The sequence below is a fragment of the Myxocyprinus asiaticus genome, chromosome 6, assembly GCF_019703515.2.
Source record: "Myxocyprinus asiaticus isolate MX2 ecotype Aquarium Trade chromosome 6, UBuf_Myxa_2, whole genome shotgun sequence".
Lineage (NCBI taxonomy): Eukaryota > Metazoa > Chordata > Actinopteri > Cypriniformes > Catostomidae > Myxocyprinus > Myxocyprinus asiaticus.
Window position 1 is genome coordinate 45,914,244 of NC_059349.1, and position 19,869 is coordinate 45,934,112.

The 19,869-nt window shown below is 37.4% G+C and overlaps 1 protein-coding gene across 5 annotated transcripts in view; it reads right to left on the minus strand.

The window, feature by feature from the left end:
* Positions 1-6: 6 nt before the first annotated feature.
* The window catches only part of LOC127443116 (G-protein-signaling modulator 2-like), a 32,526-nt gene continuing 12,663 nt past the window's right edge, over positions 7-19,869 (minus strand). The window contains exons 3-8 of one of the 5 annotated variants that reach the window (XM_051701636.1): positions 17,913-17,962; positions 14,727-15,057; positions 3,243-3,464; positions 2,931-3,066; positions 670-809; positions 9-551 (exon numbers count right to left, since the gene is read on the minus strand). In XM_051701636.1, the coding sequence (XP_051557596.1) occupies positions 305-551; positions 670-809; positions 2,931-3,066; positions 3,243-3,464; positions 14,727-14,791 (810 nt within the window). In that variant the 5' untranslated portion in view covers positions 14,792-15,057; positions 17,913-17,962 and the 3' untranslated portion in view covers positions 9-304. Of the gene's footprint in view, positions 552-669; positions 810-2,930; positions 3,067-3,242; positions 3,465-12,659; positions 12,796-13,436; positions 13,668-14,726; positions 15,058-17,912; positions 17,963-19,869 lie in introns of those variants that run through there. The other 4 variants (XM_051701637.1, XM_051701638.1, XM_051701635.1 and 1 more) reach the window with 4 other exon arrangements.

Here is a 19,869-nt window from a genome sequence, read left to right on the forward strand (position 1 = left end):
CAATGAGAATCCAAGAGATTGTGAAATTCACATGATGGACTTCCGGTGGTGAAGAATTTCCCCTCATGGATTTCGTGTGGAGTTCAAGTTTGTGAACTCACAGGCAAATTTGCTGCTTTGACCAATAGAAAGTTGCTTGGTTTGGCAGTGACCTCTGTGTGGGCGGTGCTTAGTACATAGCTTCACTGAATATTCACAATAGACAGGAAATAAATTTTAGCAGCGAGTTTCTTTGTAACTTCACTCCCAGAGTATAAAGTGCAGCATTAAAAAGAGGTGCTTGGCAATTCATTTTTTGCTGGTTTCACACACGCTCTATATCCGCCCATGCCTTCTTCGCCTGCGAAATTTCACAGTGCAAAGGTAAATGTGATCGCGCCTTTACACTGTTGACTACCACATCTGTTTCATGACACAGAACACTCACCTGTTTGTGGGAAGCCACTGCATTCTGGAAGTTTCCTATAAGGTAGTATGTGTTGCCCAGGTTCCCATAAGTTCTCCCCTGTGCTGCTCTGTCTCCGAGCTCCTTCACAATACACAGGCTTGCCCTGAGCAATCGGAATCATACATTGTAATCTCCATGATCTATTTGGGATCTTAGAGATAATGACTCTGTAGGCAAAAGACATCTACACACAAGCTCACACGTGTTGGTGACAAACTCACTCGTAGTATTCAGCGGCTTTTCTAAGTGCTGTCATAACTTCCTCAGGGAAGTCTCCAGGCTCTGCTCCGCTCCAGCAGATGCTCTTCCCCTTGGCGTGGTACACATTTCCAAAATTATAAAGTGCTCGGGCCTGTCCGACCTTTAGGCAAAAAATGCAGTTAAAACAACTTAAAGAAATAGGAAACAAACAGCATACTACTTTGCATATAAACCCTGGATGTCACCCATCTAACACAACTGAATGATCTAAATAATCAGCAAGACTTCATTTAGATTTAGAACAGGTTTTCTACAATATTCAGTTGCACACAGAACGTGTCAGTGCAGAAAATAGGTGGCAGTCAGTGAATCTAATCACTGTACAAACAAAAATTACAAACAAAGGTTTTTGCACTTCTTTAAGAACAAACCAAGTGACACGGATGGGTTTGTAGACTGGTGAATGAGGGGAAAAAACAAAAAACTATGAAACAAAAAAATTAGAAAGGGGGCGATGTTTATAATGCAATTTTTTCTAGATGTAGAATAGGCTTTATTCATGACTTACATTTTTTTTTTTTTTTACCTATACAGAATTTATCTTCTAGCCCAGTGGTTCTCAACCTTTTTGACTCCAAGACCCCCTACTGTCCAAGACAATATTTGAAGGCCCCCTCATCCGAAACTAGAGTGTCTGATAATTAATCATGAATAATTTTTTATTCTAGAAGTTTCAGAAAGAGTCTGTTTATAATTTGTAGGCATACATCTTAAAGTTTTTTTTTTTTTTTTTAAGCATTTTAATTAAGTTGAATTATTTTAAGATTTCTTATTTTAAATTAAGTCAACTTGAAGCCCCCTTGGAAGTGTGCCCCCTGGTTGAGAACCACTGTTCTAGCCTACAGTCAATAATTTCCCTTGATAACAACTGAACCTTTCTGACCAATCCTGTCTTAGCAACTGTTGCCGGGGCCGCCATTACTCTGACATGCGTTTGCTATTATCCAAAGAGAGCCAACAGGAATAATGTGTGTTTGAGTAGCTTTAAGCTCGATTTTTTTTCAAAATGATCCAACAAATGTAAAACACGATGTTGCCAGGTCACTTGTAATAGTGACATGAGGTACCTAGAGAGGATACACGCAGTGTTTTTCTTTCTTTAAAAAATTTAGTTTAAATAAATGTCAAGAAGAGCATATTATGGATTAAACCGTGTCAGTCCTCATTTCCAAATGAGCATGAATAACATCAGCGAGGACACCTACATTTCCTCCGAGGTAAATTAAAGCTAATAACTGAACGTTAATTCATTTATGTATTGATTCGTGTAATAGTAAATGCTATAGTAAATAAACAGTTTACAGCATCAAAATGACTGTTATGAGACATAAGCAGTTCTGTTCACTTACATTAATGTTATCAGGTATGTAATCGCTATCAATTGACGCTTTTCTCTTTTCAAGTGACTGTGATAATTTTTCTTTATTCTCATTCACAATTTAACGATTTATTTTACAAAAAAACATTCGATAAATATGCCTTACAGTGTCACTCTTCATTCCAGCCCACTTAAGAATATTACCCAATCCATTTATGAGAGTATTTTCCACAAAAACAAAATGCGCCGTACATGGCAATCTCCCTTTCATTCCAATGGGGAGTTCTGCAGTGCTTGTTAGAGCAAGCGACTGTAACCAAGGGGGGCGGAGCTTAGATAAGGGTCAAAAAGGGACAAATAAAACAGAATTTACATGGAAAACCATGCAAGTGGCATGGCCAAATTTTGAGCAGCCCCCAGTCATAGATAGGCACCACCGACAGATGCAGAACAGGACAGTAAGTGGCGCCTAATGGTTCTATCACAACAAGTTGCTTTCCAGAACTTTAACAGTCCTTTACTGTGCCTATATCTCTCTTGTAGCTTGTCCTTTTCTAGACAATGTTATAACTTCTGGTTAGGATGAAATGCTTATGTTGTAGTATAAGTCGCTTAGGATAAAAGCATCTACTAAATGAATAAATGTAATATATTCCATAATTTTAATGTCTATTTGTAACGAGTAAAGGATGGGCAAAGAGGAAGCGGGAACCGGCAGAACAGTCAACGAATCTTTAATGCCAAACTCAACTAAAAACAACATAAAATATAAGACACACACACACATCGGCCACGTGCATCTCTCTCTCTCTCTCTCTCTCTCGCATGCACACGAACTGGCATCTCTGGCTTCCCTTTATCATCTTGCTCTCCCGCTGATCATCTGACTATACATCCACTCACCTTGTCGCCTAGTTCCCTGGTGATATCTAAATGCCTCTGGCAGCACACTATCGCTTCATCAAAGCGCCCCAAAAACTTTAATGTGTTCCCCAGGTTACCGCTGGCTTTGGCCTCACCAAGCCGATCCCCGGTGGTCCTGAGAAAACAATTAAGCACCCAGTACTGTTAATAATAATCAATACAAATATAATTAAATTCTCATTAATACTTAAGACAACAGAAAAAACACAGCTTTGGGATTTAGGTGTTCAGTTCGGAGTTCTCTGAAGGCTACTTTTGTCAAATTTATAATCGGTGTGTGGGTTTGCATACCTAGTTAGAGTGAGATCATGGTGGTGGAACTCCAGAGTTTTGCTGTAGTCATGCAGATGGAAGTAGGCATTGCCCAGTTGACTGTAGATGGCACTCAGAACCTGCAGGTCTTCCGTACCAACATGCATGGCGGCCTCAAAGAAAGAAACGCCAGCGCTGTAATCCCCCACCTTACACAGCCGCTCCCCCTCCAGAGCTAAGTCCAAACAGGATGCCTCCATCCTGCAGGGGGCAGAATAAACAAATCTATTCTGTTTCATTGAAAAGGTTTTTTTAGGGATGTCCCAAAACCGATACTGGAATTGGGTCTGATATCGCGCTCGTACTTGTACTCGTGGTCGTAAAAATGCTCCGATACAAAAAAACGATACAATCTGAAGCATGAACGTTTTTTCCGTAAACATTCAGTGCACAAATTAAAATCACGGTATGTCCTAGTCTGATTAATAAACCAAAAAGGCTGCGATTTAATGTGATAAATATATAAGTTGCATGTGCTGCGTGCTTCAAATGTGAGTGCTTGTGAATGTGTGGAGTCAGTGTTGTGCTGACACCGGCTACTCATTTCTTTTAGAGCTTCTTGGCCCATACACGGAAAACACCATCATGAGCATTGTATGCTCTGTTTGTAGCAGATGACAGCGAGCAGAATGCTAATTCACTTTGTAGCGTTAGGCACATACAGACTTCATATTTATTTAATTAAATAGCAGCCCTTTTGTGGTTTAAAAAGGTCTTTTGACATATGAGAGGTAATTGTACTATACCACGCACTGCTGCTCAGTCAGTCACACAGGTGGAGGGGAGAGAGATGGGCCTGTCATGGGAGATTCATCCAAAGTAGACTTACACAGAACACCTTCATCTGGATTTAGATGTTTTTCTATATAAACATGCACGGCTTTGACCATACATATTGCGCTGCTTTTTAAAGACGCAATGTCAAGTTATAACTCTAAAATGGAGACCCCCATTGTGTTTCATTCAGCTGCTCTGTCTTACTGTTGTGCTGTTTTGAAAGATCCTGGACCATTTTTGCACACATCTGTGCTATTTTTAATTGTTGGTCTTTTGTAAACATGGACACCTTTGAGCGTATTGATTAGTTTCCGCACAACACCGGCAATGTGTGCCACGTTTAAGAGCAGTACAACCACAACTTTTAAAAACGTGTCTCATTCTGCTGCTGCCACCGACTGGGAGAAACATGCAGTCCTGTGTGTAAACAAACATGGAAGATGTGATATTTGAAAACCAGCTTCTCTGCTTTGGCCTGTTGAAGCACCCAAACATCACCATAGATTGTATGTTGTTTGTGTATTCAGAACATTTCAGCATGGATTGTATTGTATGCTTGTGAACCTGTCACAGGAACTGTTATTGAAGGATGGGGCAGTTAAAACACTATTGGACAGCAAATCCATAGGTAAACAATTTAATTTATGAATATTTCATATGTCATGACTGTTTGATATTTTATGGTGCTGCTTGAGTGAACAGTTTAATATATTCAGATGAAATGTGTTGGATGTGAATTATATGTTAATCCTGAAATTTAGTTTTATAAATGTTGTGGTCTTGTGGAATTTGGTAATTTACTTCGGACTGCATTTCAAATATTGCTGTATTGGAAGGGCTGCACGATGTTAGGCAATCACAATAGTGAGCATTTACATTAAAGTCTTTTAAGGTAAAGACAGCTTAAAACCAAGCAATTTCATCTATGTTCATGTAACAAACTGCTTTTCCAGAAGTGAGAAGCTACCGTCAAAAACACATAGAAACAGAAAGGGCTTCAGTCCAAAATAAAAGCTTTCACCAAAGAGAAAGCTACATTTAAATAGAAAAAAGTACGGCAGTAACAGATCACTACTGTATAGTTAAGTAATATTCACTGTAATGCTACTACTACTACTAATAATAAATAATAATTGCTTTATATTTAAGCAATATCTTACATATGCAGCACTTTATTTAAAAAAAATAAATAACTCCAATGTTGTATTTTGGATTGTGCTGAGAGGTTCAGTATAAAAGTAAGTAAATTATATTTATATAGCACCTTTCAAGAACAGACATCATAAAGTGCTTCACAATAAAATACTAAAAAACAAATAAGAAACAGAGTAACAGACATTAAATGCAGACAACCAGATAAAAACACGAAACAAGAAAAGCAATATTTAAACAAAAGCAACTCTAAAAAAGTGGGTCTTTAGCTGCTTTTTAAAAGTGTCCACAGACCTTAAGTCCAAGGGGAGAGAGTTCCAAAGTTTAGGAGCTACAACTTCAAAAGCACAGTCTCCTTTTGTCTTGAGTCTAGAGTGAGGAACAACCAGCAAACCCTAATCAGAGGACCTTCCTAATGTTACTGTATGGCTGCAATAGCTCTTTAATATAGGCAGGTGCCTGACCATGCAAGGCTCTAAATGAAATCACAAGAACACTAAATTTAACATGAAGCCAGTGTAAAGAAATCAGGATTGGTGTTACACGAGACCGTCTAGATGACTTGGTCAGAAGCTTAGCAGGAGCATTTTGGACCACTTGTAAGTGGCTCAATGATGTATTGCTAAGACAGCTGAAGAGGGAATTACAATAGTCAAGAAGGGAGGAGATAAATGCATGTATGATCATCTCCATCTCACCTATGGACACAACTTGCCCAGGAGTTTAGCAATATTCCTCAGCTGGTAAAATCAGGAGTGAACCAAACAATCTACATGCAAATCAAGACTCAAAGCATGGCCCATAGAGACATCTAGATTACGGAGAGTAGTTTTAAACGAAGAAGATAAAAAGTTAAGACTTTCCATCACTTTCGGAACAACGCCAGCAGGGGCAGAAATCAGGACTTCTGTTTTGTCAGTACTTAGCTGTAGAAAATTATCTGCCATCCAATCTTTTATAGAGGTGATGTAATTCAAAAGAACAGACAGTTTTGAAATATTAAAGGAATAGTTCACCCAAAAATGAAAATTAGCTGATAATTTACTCACCCCCAGGCCATCCAAGATGTATCCGAGTTTCTTTCTTCATCAAAACAGAATTTAAGACTTTTAGGATCATCATCCCTCTCATGAGCGCACGTCACAGAGATGTACGGAAGCAAACATTTGTAGATAAGAAGTATATAAGTATTGTTATGTTTCTAAAAAATAATCAATCGTTTGCGTTCAGAAGAACGTTATTTGTCGACTGGAGACGTGTGGATTATTTTGATGCACCCTAAATATGCATTTGGGACCGTCAAAAAATGGAGGACATTCACTTGCATTGTTTAGAGGAGGAGACCTGAAATGAAATCCTAAAAGTCTTAAATTCTGTTTTGATGAAGAAAGAAACTCAGATACATCTTGGATGGCCTGAGGGTGAGTAAATTATCAGCAAATTTTCATTTTTGGGTGAACTATTCCTTTAAGGCTTACAAGAAATGTTCAATTGAATATAATCTGTATAACAGTGGTAAAAGATCAGAGGTGGGTAGTATCGCACTACATTTACTTGAGTAACTTTTTGGAAAGAAATGTACTTTTCGAGTAGGTTTAAAAGTGGGTACTTTTTACTCTCACTCAAGTAAATTTCTAATGAAAAAAAAAATTACTTTTACTTTGTTACAATGAGCAGTGTCCCTGTCGTTACATTATTGGGTTTAATTTGAATAAATGCAAAATTGAGATTATTGAATGGGACTTTTACGACAGCAGTTGTTCACAGCTGCGCGTGCAGTCATAGACTGTCACTCGAGCCGAGTCCATCACTGCTGCAGCATCATGCTCTAAGTGAAACAGGTTATTCGCTCTACACAGTGAAAAAAAGAATAGTTTCGTCACGCAATGCCTTCATTTAACACAAAGACAGGCAGATATTTCAAGATTAAAATTACAGCTCCAATTTAAGGCAGCATGCTGAGGTAAGTTGTGGCTCTAATGATAACGTGGGTTTTTCTGTGACATGGTGATGGTCATTTTCAGGGCGATTCTGTAAATATGGGCTCTTGTGACATCAGTTTTTAAGTGTACATTTTTAAATCTGCAGCAATATAGCAGTGCGCTTTGTCCCGCATATCATAAGCAGTATTTATGCATTTACCCCTCGCCCTCGCAGGTGTACTGGAGTGGAAACTATCGCAACTACTTCAGGCTGATTAACAGTATAAATCTATGTAAACATCCACGTTAAGTGTAAATGCCTTTTGCTCTGCTGAACCTGTAATTGACAACTGGCTATGCAGGCTGCGTACTCTGCGTTTACAGAACTCATGATCTAAATTCTTTTGACACTGAAAACTGTAACTACACTGAACTAACAACAAAAAGCTATGAAATAGTGAAAGTTGGCATTAATAAAACATGATCTTGCTTTGGTTTATATTTCAGCATTATATATAATGTCCCTGTGAGACATTCTTCACTTTTTCACTGTAATAATTACTAGAAAGTTTTCAAAGCCTCTCTTCTTATTGACAAATTCATCCAGATCTGACAAGAGCCCTTAAAGGGATAGTTCACCCAAAACTGAAAATCATTTACTCATCCTCATGCTAGATGTGTATAACTTTCTTTCATCTGCTGAACTCAAATGAAGATTTTTAGAAGAATTTCTCAGCTCTTTTGGTCCATACAATGCAAGTGAATGGGTGCTAACTTTTTAAAGCTAAAAAAAAAAAAAAAAAAAAAAAAAAACACATAAGTCAGCATAAATGTAATCCATAAGGTTCCAGTGGTTAAATCAATATCTTCAAAAGCGATGTGATAGGTGTGGATGAGAAACAGATCATTTTCACATTCTTCTTTTTTTGTTTTTGGTGATTCACATTCTTTTCTGCATCAGAAGAATCAGAATGAACTTTATTGCCAAGTATACTTACACATCAAGGAATTTGTCTTGGTGACAGGAGCTTCCAGTACACAACAATACAAAACAGCAACAAGACTTTTAAAAAATAATTACAAATTGAATAAAAAATAAATATTGAAAAGAAAATAAAGTATATATAGTATACACAATAGACATACATACATACATATATATACATACATATATATATATATATATATACACACACACACACACACACACACACACACACACACTAGGGATGTGCGCTACGACTAATTTGACTGTCGTTTAAACGGAAGTTTTGTAACCAACTAGTCTAAAGAGAAACCAACCTTCAGAAAACAGTAAAAAAAAAAAAAAAAAACTTTATGCAACCCATTTAAAATACTTAATCTATTCCAATTCCAACACTAAATTCCACTGAAAGGGGCATTTATCTGCAACGTGCTGATCGTTGTACATTAAATATAGAACATGACACGCATTCACTAAATCAACGTTTGTGAATATTTAACACACATAATTATTAAAAACAATTGAATGAATAGTGCAGGATCAATGGAACAACCCTAAAAACCTGTTCTAAACGGAAATCACCAAGTAAAAGTTACTTAACATATTAAAACAGTCAGGACATTGTTGAAAATAATTAACAGGTAGACCAAGCCAAACCTATGAGGGAAAAAAAAATGCACTGAAAAGTTGCGCATATTTCACAACGTGCAGTCGTGCATTAACCATTGATCTAATATGACAGCTGTTAGGTAAAGAACGTTAACCAATAACAGTTACAATATAAAAAAATAAATAAAAAAAGTAGCTATAGGATAGAAAAAATAGGCCTGTGATGTAGCCTGCAATAAACCTAATGTATTCTAAACATGACATGCACACAGAATAAAAGATAGTTTAACACGTTAAGCAGTCTGCACCTCGTTGAAAATAGCCTTCTTAATCAGCAGGTTAAAAAAAATGGCATACCTAGTCTAAAACAGTTATTTTCTAGGCTACTTACTCAAAAGCATAAATTTTTTGATGAGTAAAAGTAATACGTCGACATGGTCCGGTGAAAGACGGAACTTGACTCACCTGAGGCTGCTATCCTGCGCTTGAAAAAGCCTGCTCAGTGGAAAAATAACATCCAAGCATGCACAGATGTAAAGAAGACTCAAATGTGAAAACATCCTTAAGGACTTTCAAACATTTGGAAAGCCAATTCCCACACCACCACCGAAGTGATTTCATAACTACTTTGCCGAGTTTGCTTGTCTAGTGAGAGGACATTTTCCATCACGTGCCGCGAGTGAGAGGGCAGAAGCACGTACAGCCTGAGGTGAAATTAAACTCTGTATCTGCTCCAGATATCCTCTTTTTAAATAATATTTGTATTATTAATTCTATTTCAAATATGTAACATTAATATGACAGTAATTTAAGTGTAGCCTTAAGGAAATATTAACCGACTAGTAATTCCAGTGTCGACTAGCAGCATCAGAACCGTATAGTCGACTAGTCTCGCACATCCCTAATATATCACACACACACACACACACACACACACACAGTATCTAAATACAAATCTGTTATATACAGTGCAAGGGAATGTAATGGCAGAATAATATAAAAAGACTAAGCTGTGTATTACACATTAATTATTGCTCAATGGGGCAGTTTTAACTGTTCATGAGATGGATAGCCTGAGGGGAAAAAACTGTTCCTGTGCCTGACGGTTCTGGTGCTCAAAGCTCTGAAGCGTCGGCCAGAAGGCAACAGTCAAAAAGGTAATGGGCAGGGTGAGTGGGGTCCAGAGTGATTTTTCCAGCCTTTTTCCTCACTCTGGAAGTGTATAGTTCTTTAAGGGAGGGCAGGGGCCAACCAATAAACCTCTCAGCAGTCCAAACCGTCCTTTTTAGTCTTTTGATATCCAATTTCGTAGCTGAACCAAACCAGACAGATATTGAAGTGCAGAGGACAGACTCAATGACTGCTGAATAGAACTATATCAGCAGCGCCTGTGGCATATCGCCCTTTGCTGGGCTGGGAGAAAAACTTCTAGCAAAAAATGACTTAAATATTGATCAGTTTCTCACCCACACCTATCATATCACTTCTGAAGATATGGATTTAACTACTGGAGCCATATGGATTACTTTTATGGTGCCTGCATTTGCTTTTTGGGGCATCACGATTTTGGCACCCGTTCACTTGCATTGTACTGACCTACAGAGCTGAAATATTCCTCTAAAAATAATAATTTGTGTTCTGCAGAAGAAAGGAAGTCATGCCAATCTGAGATGGCATGAGGGTAAGTAAATGCGAGATTTTTCATTTTTGGGTGAACTACCCCTTTAAAGTGACAGCTCAGTCGTAGTTTAATTTTCCGTCATAATTTCCCTACCCTCATGTTGTTCCAAACCCGTGTGACCCTTTGTATTCTGTGGAATACAAAATATGTTAGACAGAATCTTAGAGATTGACAGGTCACCATTCACTTTCAAAATATCCACATTTTCCTGAGCAACCACTGGGTGGCACCATGATGATTGTAGTTGCCTGTTTTGTATTTTTGGTCTCGAGACGCAAAGTAAAAAATGCCAAAACGAGCAATCCAGAGGAGACAACCACTGAAGTGTTACTTGGTGTAAAAATGAATTTCAGGCTCAACCTGTGCAGTTGTTGGCTGTCATAACAATTTAGAATAATTAATGATATCAACATAACTAACCTCGGACCATCGCTTCATGTCATCTAAACACCCCAGGTGAGGCACTGTCTATAAAAATATGGTCATCTCGATTCTGTGAAGTATCGGCATGTTTTTTGACAATTTTTACAAATTTAATACCTTAAACATTACATTACCCACTAAGAATATATGCTGATGCAAGTGAAAACACTACAGACTGGAAATTGAAAACAGTTGAATCGTGGAACACTTCCGCGTGCAGGAAAAAGTTGGACAGAAAAAAAAAAAACATTCACTGAAACTAATTAGGAGATTTAAGGCCATTCTGTCTTAAATCTCCTTATTGTGTTGCATGGAAGAAAGTCATATGGGTTTGGAACAACATGGTGAAGGATGTTCACCATATTCATTTCCATTAATAATAATAATAATAATAATAAAAAGAATAATTCTGTAATATTATGTAATGGAATGTAGGGAGTTAACGTCCATTATGTCATTTGTGAAAGTAACGAGTTACTCCCTACTTGAGTACTATTTTAATTGGATACTTTCTTACTCAAGCAATTATTTATGTTAACACTTTTACTTTTACTTGAGTACAGTTTTTGGCTACTTTATCCATCTCTGTAAGAGATACCTTTAAAATTATTGATCAATTGCCCTAGAGGAAGTAAATATAATGCAAATAGAACTGGGCCCAGAACAGAACCTTGTAGAACACCACAAGACAGAGATTTAGCTGATGAAGCATATTATGAACAGTAACCGAGAAAGTCCTGTCGTCTGTTAAATATGAGGAGAACCACTACAAGGCTCTTTCAGAAATACCCACCAACTGCCTGAGTCTCTCAACTAATATACCTTGATCCACAGTATCAAGAGCGGCACTGAGATCTAGTAGTACCAATACAGAACATTCCCCTGCCTCACCCTACATTAACAGGTCATTCAAGACTCTGAGAAGAGCAGTTTCTGTTGAATGCAACCGACAAAAACCAGACTGAAACTTATCCAAAAATTGTGTTCATCCAAGACAGCTTTAAGCTGGTTAGCAACCACTTCAATTGTTCTATTTTTATTTGATTAAAGTTTTAATGAATTAATTTATTTAGACACCATTTTGATGATAAAATTGTAATAAATTGTTGATATAGAATTCAGAAAAAAACAGACAGGTATTGGTGAACCAATAAGGAAGTATCGGTACTCATACTTGTTCTCAAAAAAGTGGTATTGGGTTTTTTCCATTCCTTTGGCTGGCTTACATGAATATCAGCAGAAATAAAATGGGGTGTAGTCCTGCACTCAACAACATGATAGTATGGCAATCAAATCGATTTCTTTGGCTAATTCTACTGCAATAGAGGTTGTACACAAAGCACCTATAAAATGTTTATTAGTGTAACCCATTCACAACCTAAACAATTTAGTGTCAACCTTTGTGGTTAATAATTATGCAAATAACAATTGAGCCTGTTACTTTTTTTTTTTCTCCCAACACAAACCTGAAAATGTAACTAAAAGAATAGTCTGTCAATATACTTTTTGACACCATTTAATGTGACTATGTTTCAGGGTTTACTGGTACTTCATGATCGCACCGGTGCATTTCAGTACACGTCATAGAGATGAATTATCCACATGTTAAAGAACACAGTGTTAGTTAAAGAACACAGTGTAAACCCCTTTAAAACCAATTACAGCTTTAGTAAAATTTAAAATACTACAGTAAAGCAGTGAAACTACTTAAAGGATCCATTACAAACATCAAAGACCAATCAATCCAGCATTGCATGACTTCTGTGTGGTAAGAAACAGGCCAGAAATTTTCAAAATGAATAGCTCTATGAAATAACTAGCCAATTAGGAGTTTGTAGAGGCCCTACCTGGTGCCTCTCCACCTCAAACAAGCAAAGCAAACAGAACATCTGAAAGGCATCTAAACTGCTTCTGTTGTCTCCTTAAAAAGTCTTGTGATGGGGCTGTAATCTCTAAAACCAACCGTTCCAAACACAAATACATCACGATGAGGGAACTCTCTGCCAATCTACCAAATTCTTCACCAGCAATTATACAATGCAAACAATGAAAAGTTGCAAAGTTAAATGCCTTTAAAAATAATATTCTACAAAGCAGTTTCCCATTTTACAATGTCACATTGGACGTTTTTGAGGGCAGAGGTTTATGATGGCTTTGGAAAAACCTGCCATGCTCAGCACTTGCACGGATAATCTGATTATGTTTCTGCTTTCCACTGTCATGTGTGATTAGCGTGCCTATTGAGAGAGACACTACAGTGAATAGACTTCGCTGTGTTCGGTTCTGATGTCATAAAGCTCTTAAATTTCAGCAGCACTCATTTCATCATGTGACTAATTGATAGACTGCATGATACAGACCTAAGCATCTTTACATAGATTAGAAGCAGAATTAACTTGCATAAAAGAAAATCCAAATTAGCTGTTTAGTTCCCTTTTTGTGACAAAAAAACTATACGTTTGAATAGAGATGAGAATTGTATTCTTTATGAACGCTATGGTCCTAATAAAGTGCCCAACGTGGTCTTCTGCTGTAGTAGCCCATTCGCTTCAAGGTTCCATGTGTTGTGCATTCTGAGATGATATTCTGCTCACTACAATTGTATGAATGGTTATCTGAGTTACCGTAGCCTTTCTGTCAGCTTGAACCAGTCTGGCCATTTTCCGTTGACCTCTCTCATCAACACAGCATTTCCATCCACAGAACTGCCGCTCGCTGGATTTTTTTTTTTTTTTTTGCCGCCATTCTGAGTAAACTCTAGAGACCGTTGTGCGTGAAAATCCCAGGAGATCAGCAGTTACAGAAATACTCAAACCAGCCCGTATGGCACCAACAATCATGCCACGGTCGAAATCACTGAGATCAAATTTTTTACCCATACTGATGGTTGATGTGAACATTAACTGAAGCTCCTGACCCGTGTCTGCTTGATTGTATGCACTGCACTGCTTGCACATGATTGGCTGATTAGATAAATCGCATGAATAAGTAAGTGTACAGGTGTTCCTAACAAAGTGCTAAGTGATTGTATATTCCCGATAATCAACATAAACAGTGATACAATCTAGAATCTAGAAAACACTTTATGGAAAATCAGGCATCAAATTTTGTTAATGTACATAAAAAAAATAAAATAAAATAAAAAGACTATATAGTTTGAATAAAAAATAATAATAAAAAAAAAAGGCCCTAGTTTGCCTAATCAGACCAATGCAGATAAATTAAAATGTCAGCAATATATTCCATAGTGTATAGACTATGCTCTTGGAGCTGACCTGGATCAAAACAGACCTTATCATCACTGTATAACATTGTCCGAGTGAAAGATGTTTGCCAAGGAAAAAGATTGAAAAAGATAAAAGCAGCCCCAGCACACAGGCTGACCAACAGACAAAAGACAACCATCATAAATGATTCACAGCGTTATTAAATATTGAGTAAATTGACATAAGCACCCCTGGCTATTCCTCTGCGGCACACTCGCGGTTTCTCATAAAAGCACAAAAGAGTAAACTTGTATATTTGTAGTGCTTTAGATAAATAATAATAATAATAATAATAATAATAACACACACACAAACAAACAAAACACTTTCAGTTGGTTTAGTGCACATTTTCTTCTGAAGTCTCTTATATTGTATGCACTGACTAGAAGTCTTCATATTTCCTTGAAAGCCATTGGCAATTATTGAAGTTAATGAGACAAGCAACACGTTTTACAGCCTGTCAAACTAGGCTTAATTTACACCAATAAACAAAAATGCAAACAAGAAAGTGAAGAGAAAATTATGTTTTGGAGCGTCTTTCAGAAAGCATCAACGTAAATTTAGTAATTAATCTTGCATTTGCTCCCAAGCATTAAAAAGTATTATTATAGTTGCATGCTTTAAAGGTAATTAAGGTCGAATACCTACCTGTAGTGAACATGAAAGGTTTGGTCCTCATTCTGCATGCTAACCAATGCACTGCTCACAGCCATCGAAGAGCATTATCCGATCCAAGCCAAATCCAGAAAGTAGTCCATCAAACAAGAAAAATGAACAGAATCCCAGGACAGAGTGCAAAAAAGGGGAACATTTCACTAGCACTTATGAAGTCTCTCCGATGATGTCTGGTGTGAGAACAACAGTTAGGCTCTTCCACACCGATATTTTAGTCACAGGCTCTGGCTTTCCGCAGCAGTGGGTTTGGGAACTGTGTTTGTGTGTATTGTGTGTTTTGTCCTGGACACTCTTCCGGAGCTCTCTGTGAAGAGAACACAAGATGCCGAGTGTGAAGCCTCATTCTGAACATAATACCATGGCAACACCCACTAAGCAGTGGATACATGCAAGGGAGTCAGATATTAAATAGGGTTGGGAATCGTAAGGAATTTTATGACTCCGGTTCCAATTCCCCTTAACGATTCCAGTTCCGTAACAGTTCCAGTAACGATTCCAGTAATTCTTTTAGTACTTTTGTTTTTAAAGAATTATTTAGAAATGACAAATGCAATTCTTATTGCATTTGCTACCCTCTGCTGTCTGTTACCAAATAATGAGATCATTTCAGATTTGTACAGAGCAGATATAACAAATCAGAAATACATTTAATACAGTTCTTGTAAAAGGTGTGTTTGCAGACTTTGAGACATAAATACAATCCAATAATAGATCCTTACTCTATTTTAAATAAAGAAATCGAAACCAACATGAAATGTGATGGCATATTTCATTAATTCATTTATTATTTTATAAAATTCCACTTATTACAACAAAACTTGTTTAATTATACATTGTCATATGAACAACCAGTCAGTAACCCTAATATTAAGAGTGCGTGTCAGTGACAGCTTTGAAAGTTAAATCAAGGGAACCCAAATATACGAGAGAGAGCAAGAGTGCTGATAATATGCAATGTGTGCAGGCCAGAAAGCATGTCTTTGAGTGCAGAAAGAAATATTATTCAAATCTTTTGCCCCTGCCTTCACTTCATGACTATTCACCCCTCTCTTACATAGCCATACAGAGTTATAGAATCATGGCAATAAGAACAAGACAATTTTAAGTGATCTTCTCACATCTGTATGGCTGGTGCCAGCTTGGACAAATGAAGCCCATTGCCCATAATGTGTTTAGTTTTTGTTCTTGGCATTTTCCTTTATGGCTAATAAGCAGCAGTATGGCTAGAGTAGCAGTCGACCACTAATTTGACTTTCATCTCTTAGTCTTCGACAGGCGTATTCCAAAACAAGCATCAACAATGTCCTATAACAACTCTAATGGTGACTGTCAGTCACTTTCAAACATGTTACAGCTCTGTGAAATTTGGAAAGCTGATTTGTCATTGCCGAACTAATCCAGGAATACGGTAATCAGATTGAGGAGCTACAGAGCCATGTTGACTGAAACACTCACATTTTTATTTACTGACAAACAGTGCTGTCAGTAAAGGGAAGTAAATATTGGAATAGCCTACCACTTGCAATAAGGGAGTGCTCTACACATCTCACTTTTAAGATTCATCACAATGGCTTAAGGCAAACCAGATCGGTGATCACTTTTAACTTGGCATGTTGTATAATGCATTCTGCCCTTTTCTACTTGAGTATGGTGTATCTGTAACTGTATGTTGTCACTTATGTATTGTACATTTGTATCTGTTTATTGTCACTTGTAATGTCTCTGTTTTTGTCACCTGCCTAAGGCTACGGATGTAAATTAGCAATGTTGCTAAAATCCGGCATGTTTACATCTTGTAATTTTATACTGATGTTCATTAACGTACATTGTCCCTATTAAATAAACAAACAAATAAATAAAAACATATTTCAGAAACATGGATTTAGAGACAATTGGGTAATTATCACTCTGGAAAGTAATGCAGTTTTTGTAGATGGTTTTGGTATGAAATTTACCAAGAACATATTTTCAAATGTAAGCGGAGTTACTTAAATATATTTTACTATGTTTTAGTAAAGTTAAAGTTAACTCACCTCAGTGGTTTGTGCATTCACAACCCATTTTACTTGCATAATGTGCCATATTTCTGAGTCAAACTGGATATTCAAGGTATAAATTTGTAGGGCGGGACTGAATTTTAGCCGTTTCAGAGGCAGACCAGGTTCTTTCATTTTGATAAAAGATTAGGATTTTTTTATTTTTTTTTTTATATGCACTGATGAATCGTTCACAGTGACTACGTTTTCATGGATACCAGAGCATGGCTTATTGTGAGAAAGTGGCGTTCCCATTTACATGCACTTTATAAGCAGCGTACTCTTTACTCCCGCATACAAGCGGCTCAGTCATTAAGCAGCTTTCTACACAGCAACGTAATTTCTCCACAGCACTTGTGTAAATAATAAACATGGCATTTGAGGAAGACTTGGCTATTTTATTCTCTGTTGCTTTGCTTCATTTTCCAGATATTCCAGAGTTGATGCTGTGTTTGTTTCCTTAACTTTCTATTGCGACCTTCAGTGGAATTGCACGGCAATAGTGGGGTTTTCCTCTAATATAAAACTTTGGGATTCCCCCAATGTATTTGAGCGCATATACGCGAACGTGAGGGACCATCGATATATTACATTTGTGTATATAAATGGGTTTAGTGTATATGCATTTCCCACTGTACTCCCAGAAATGAAGAATTCTTTCCTCTGTGTTGACTTTTTGTTGGGCTCCATCCTATGTAGTTTGTTTTCCAGTCTGTTCATGCACATGCACACTCCTAAAAAACATGTCCACAAAAACCGCGTTGACCGGGAGAAACCCAGGTGTGTTAAACTGCTTTGTCTTAATCCGTTAAACAGTGTTCTCGTTTACACGACTTTTCAGAGTGCCGTTTTCTTAAGTGTATGTTAGTGAGGTCAATAAGACTGGAAAAATATATATATAAAAAGATGGATTCATTTTTGGCCTTTTTCTTGTGATTACTCCGAGATGGTATGCATCAAACACCCGCAAAAATATAAGCGAGGATTAGGGTTGCAGCAGTATACCAGTTTCACGGTATGAAAATTAATGGCTTTCATACCATGTACATTTGCTTATCTATGGTATTGAGAAAAAAAAAAGAAAAAAAAAGAAAAAAAAATGCAACAGGATGGAAAATCTCACCTGCGCGTGCGGATCTCCTTTCCTCCTTGACTGCCTGTCAGACTCGTCAACTTGCGCCATACACACACACATGCAGCGGAGAAAATGTCAGAGAGAAGCGAGGCAAGGGGGTCTGACATAAGTGAGTGTTTGTGTGTGAGTTAAAGCAGTGTTTCTCAACAGGTGGGTCATGAGCCAAAAGTGGTTCGCAGGTCTATTTGGACTGGGTCACAGACAGCAGGGAAAGAACAATGCCTTGGTTCTCCCATTGAAGATATTTGGGCGGCTGCCCAAGTGATATTTAGGACTGTTTAGGACTGCCGAGGCAGATTTAATGATAATCTCGCAATCGGCTAGCGTGTAACGGAACCAGCTCGTGATCATGATCTGCTCTTCTCTCTGGCGCGCGCAGGCAGCCCTGACATGCCAAACAGCAGAGGAGGAAAAGAGCAACACTGTGCTATGGGCTACATTTGTTTTTGCATTATGCATCATCACCTTTACAAAATTGTTTCACGATTTTACATGAATAAAATTAACTGTTATATTTTGAAAAAATGTTATAGTTTCATATGATATAATCTAAAAAGGCAGAATCTATTAGACCTCATTTTTATATCAACAGTGGCAGTTTCATGATGTGTTTTAGCTAGTATATATTTTTTCATAAATACTATATTATTATTATTATTTAAGACTAGCTACACTAACCTATGCATGGTAATGAGGAGCCTTTCCTTCTGTGTAATATGTATGTTCTGTTTGAATTATGTTTGAAATTAGGAAACAAACGGGATAATAATGGGCTCATATAAATATGCTCTTCAATTTTTTAAAAAGGGGGGGAAGAGAAAACTTCCTGTCGCTTTTGTTGTTGACGTCAACAACAAAAATAATGTCACTTGATGCATGTCCTTGTACTTGAAAACCATGGCCAAAACTATGCAACATAAAAGGAAATGTGACCCAGGATACATTAAATACAGGTTACGTTTTTACTATGGTGGGTCGCCACTTGATTTCCAATGTAAAATCTGGGTCATGAAGCAAAACCAGTTAAAAACCACTGAGTTAAAGGTACAGACAGGAGCAGTCTGGCTGCTCATTAACCCTAGACAAACATCATAAATCACAATTATTTGTTTGACAATTTATCGTCAGCCAAATTTCATATTCATGACAGCCCTAATAAAATTAAACAGCACAGAGCTGTGGCATTCTGGATCCTAACTGCCCCCATTTACATCCTACACAATTCTCAGAAGTTTTTGTACACAGCCCTGGCTCTGTAAATGGGAAAATAAAGTGGATCGGACCAATCCACACTATTCTCAGCGAGTCCACTGTATTTCACTAGGTGGGAGGAAATTCCGGTTGGCTAGCGGAAGTGTGACTGGTTGGTGTTTTGGGTGTAGCTGGTCACTACTTGCGTGTCATGCGGTTAGATTCTTGCTTTTTAAATGTTGCAAGATGTCTTTAAAATTCCCTGGACAATGTGTGCAGTTAATGGTTATCCTAATAATCAAGCAAAACTAAAGTTTGATCTATTTTATGCAATTTTATGATCCGAAACCACACGCAAAGCAAAACGCTCCAGTCTCAGATGCTGCTTTTTCCAACGGCTGCCTACAGAAGGATTGACTTAGGAACATTTGTTTTGGAATAATTTGTCTGTGTGCTCATTTCACTTTATTTGCAAGAAGTCAACAGTAGTGGTTGACCGATATGGGTTTTTTAATGGCCGATGCCGATATCCAGAAAGCAGGGTGGCCGATAGGCCGATCCAATGCCTATATATCACACAATTTAATAGAGTAAATAACAAACATAAAATTGCTAAAATATATATTTAAACTAGTGCTGTTGAAGTTAACGCGTTATTAATATATATAGGCATTGTGTGTTCTGAAATGGCATTATTACGGAGTATAAAAAGGAACAGTGTTTTACCTGAACTGTCTGTGAGTAGTGACAATGT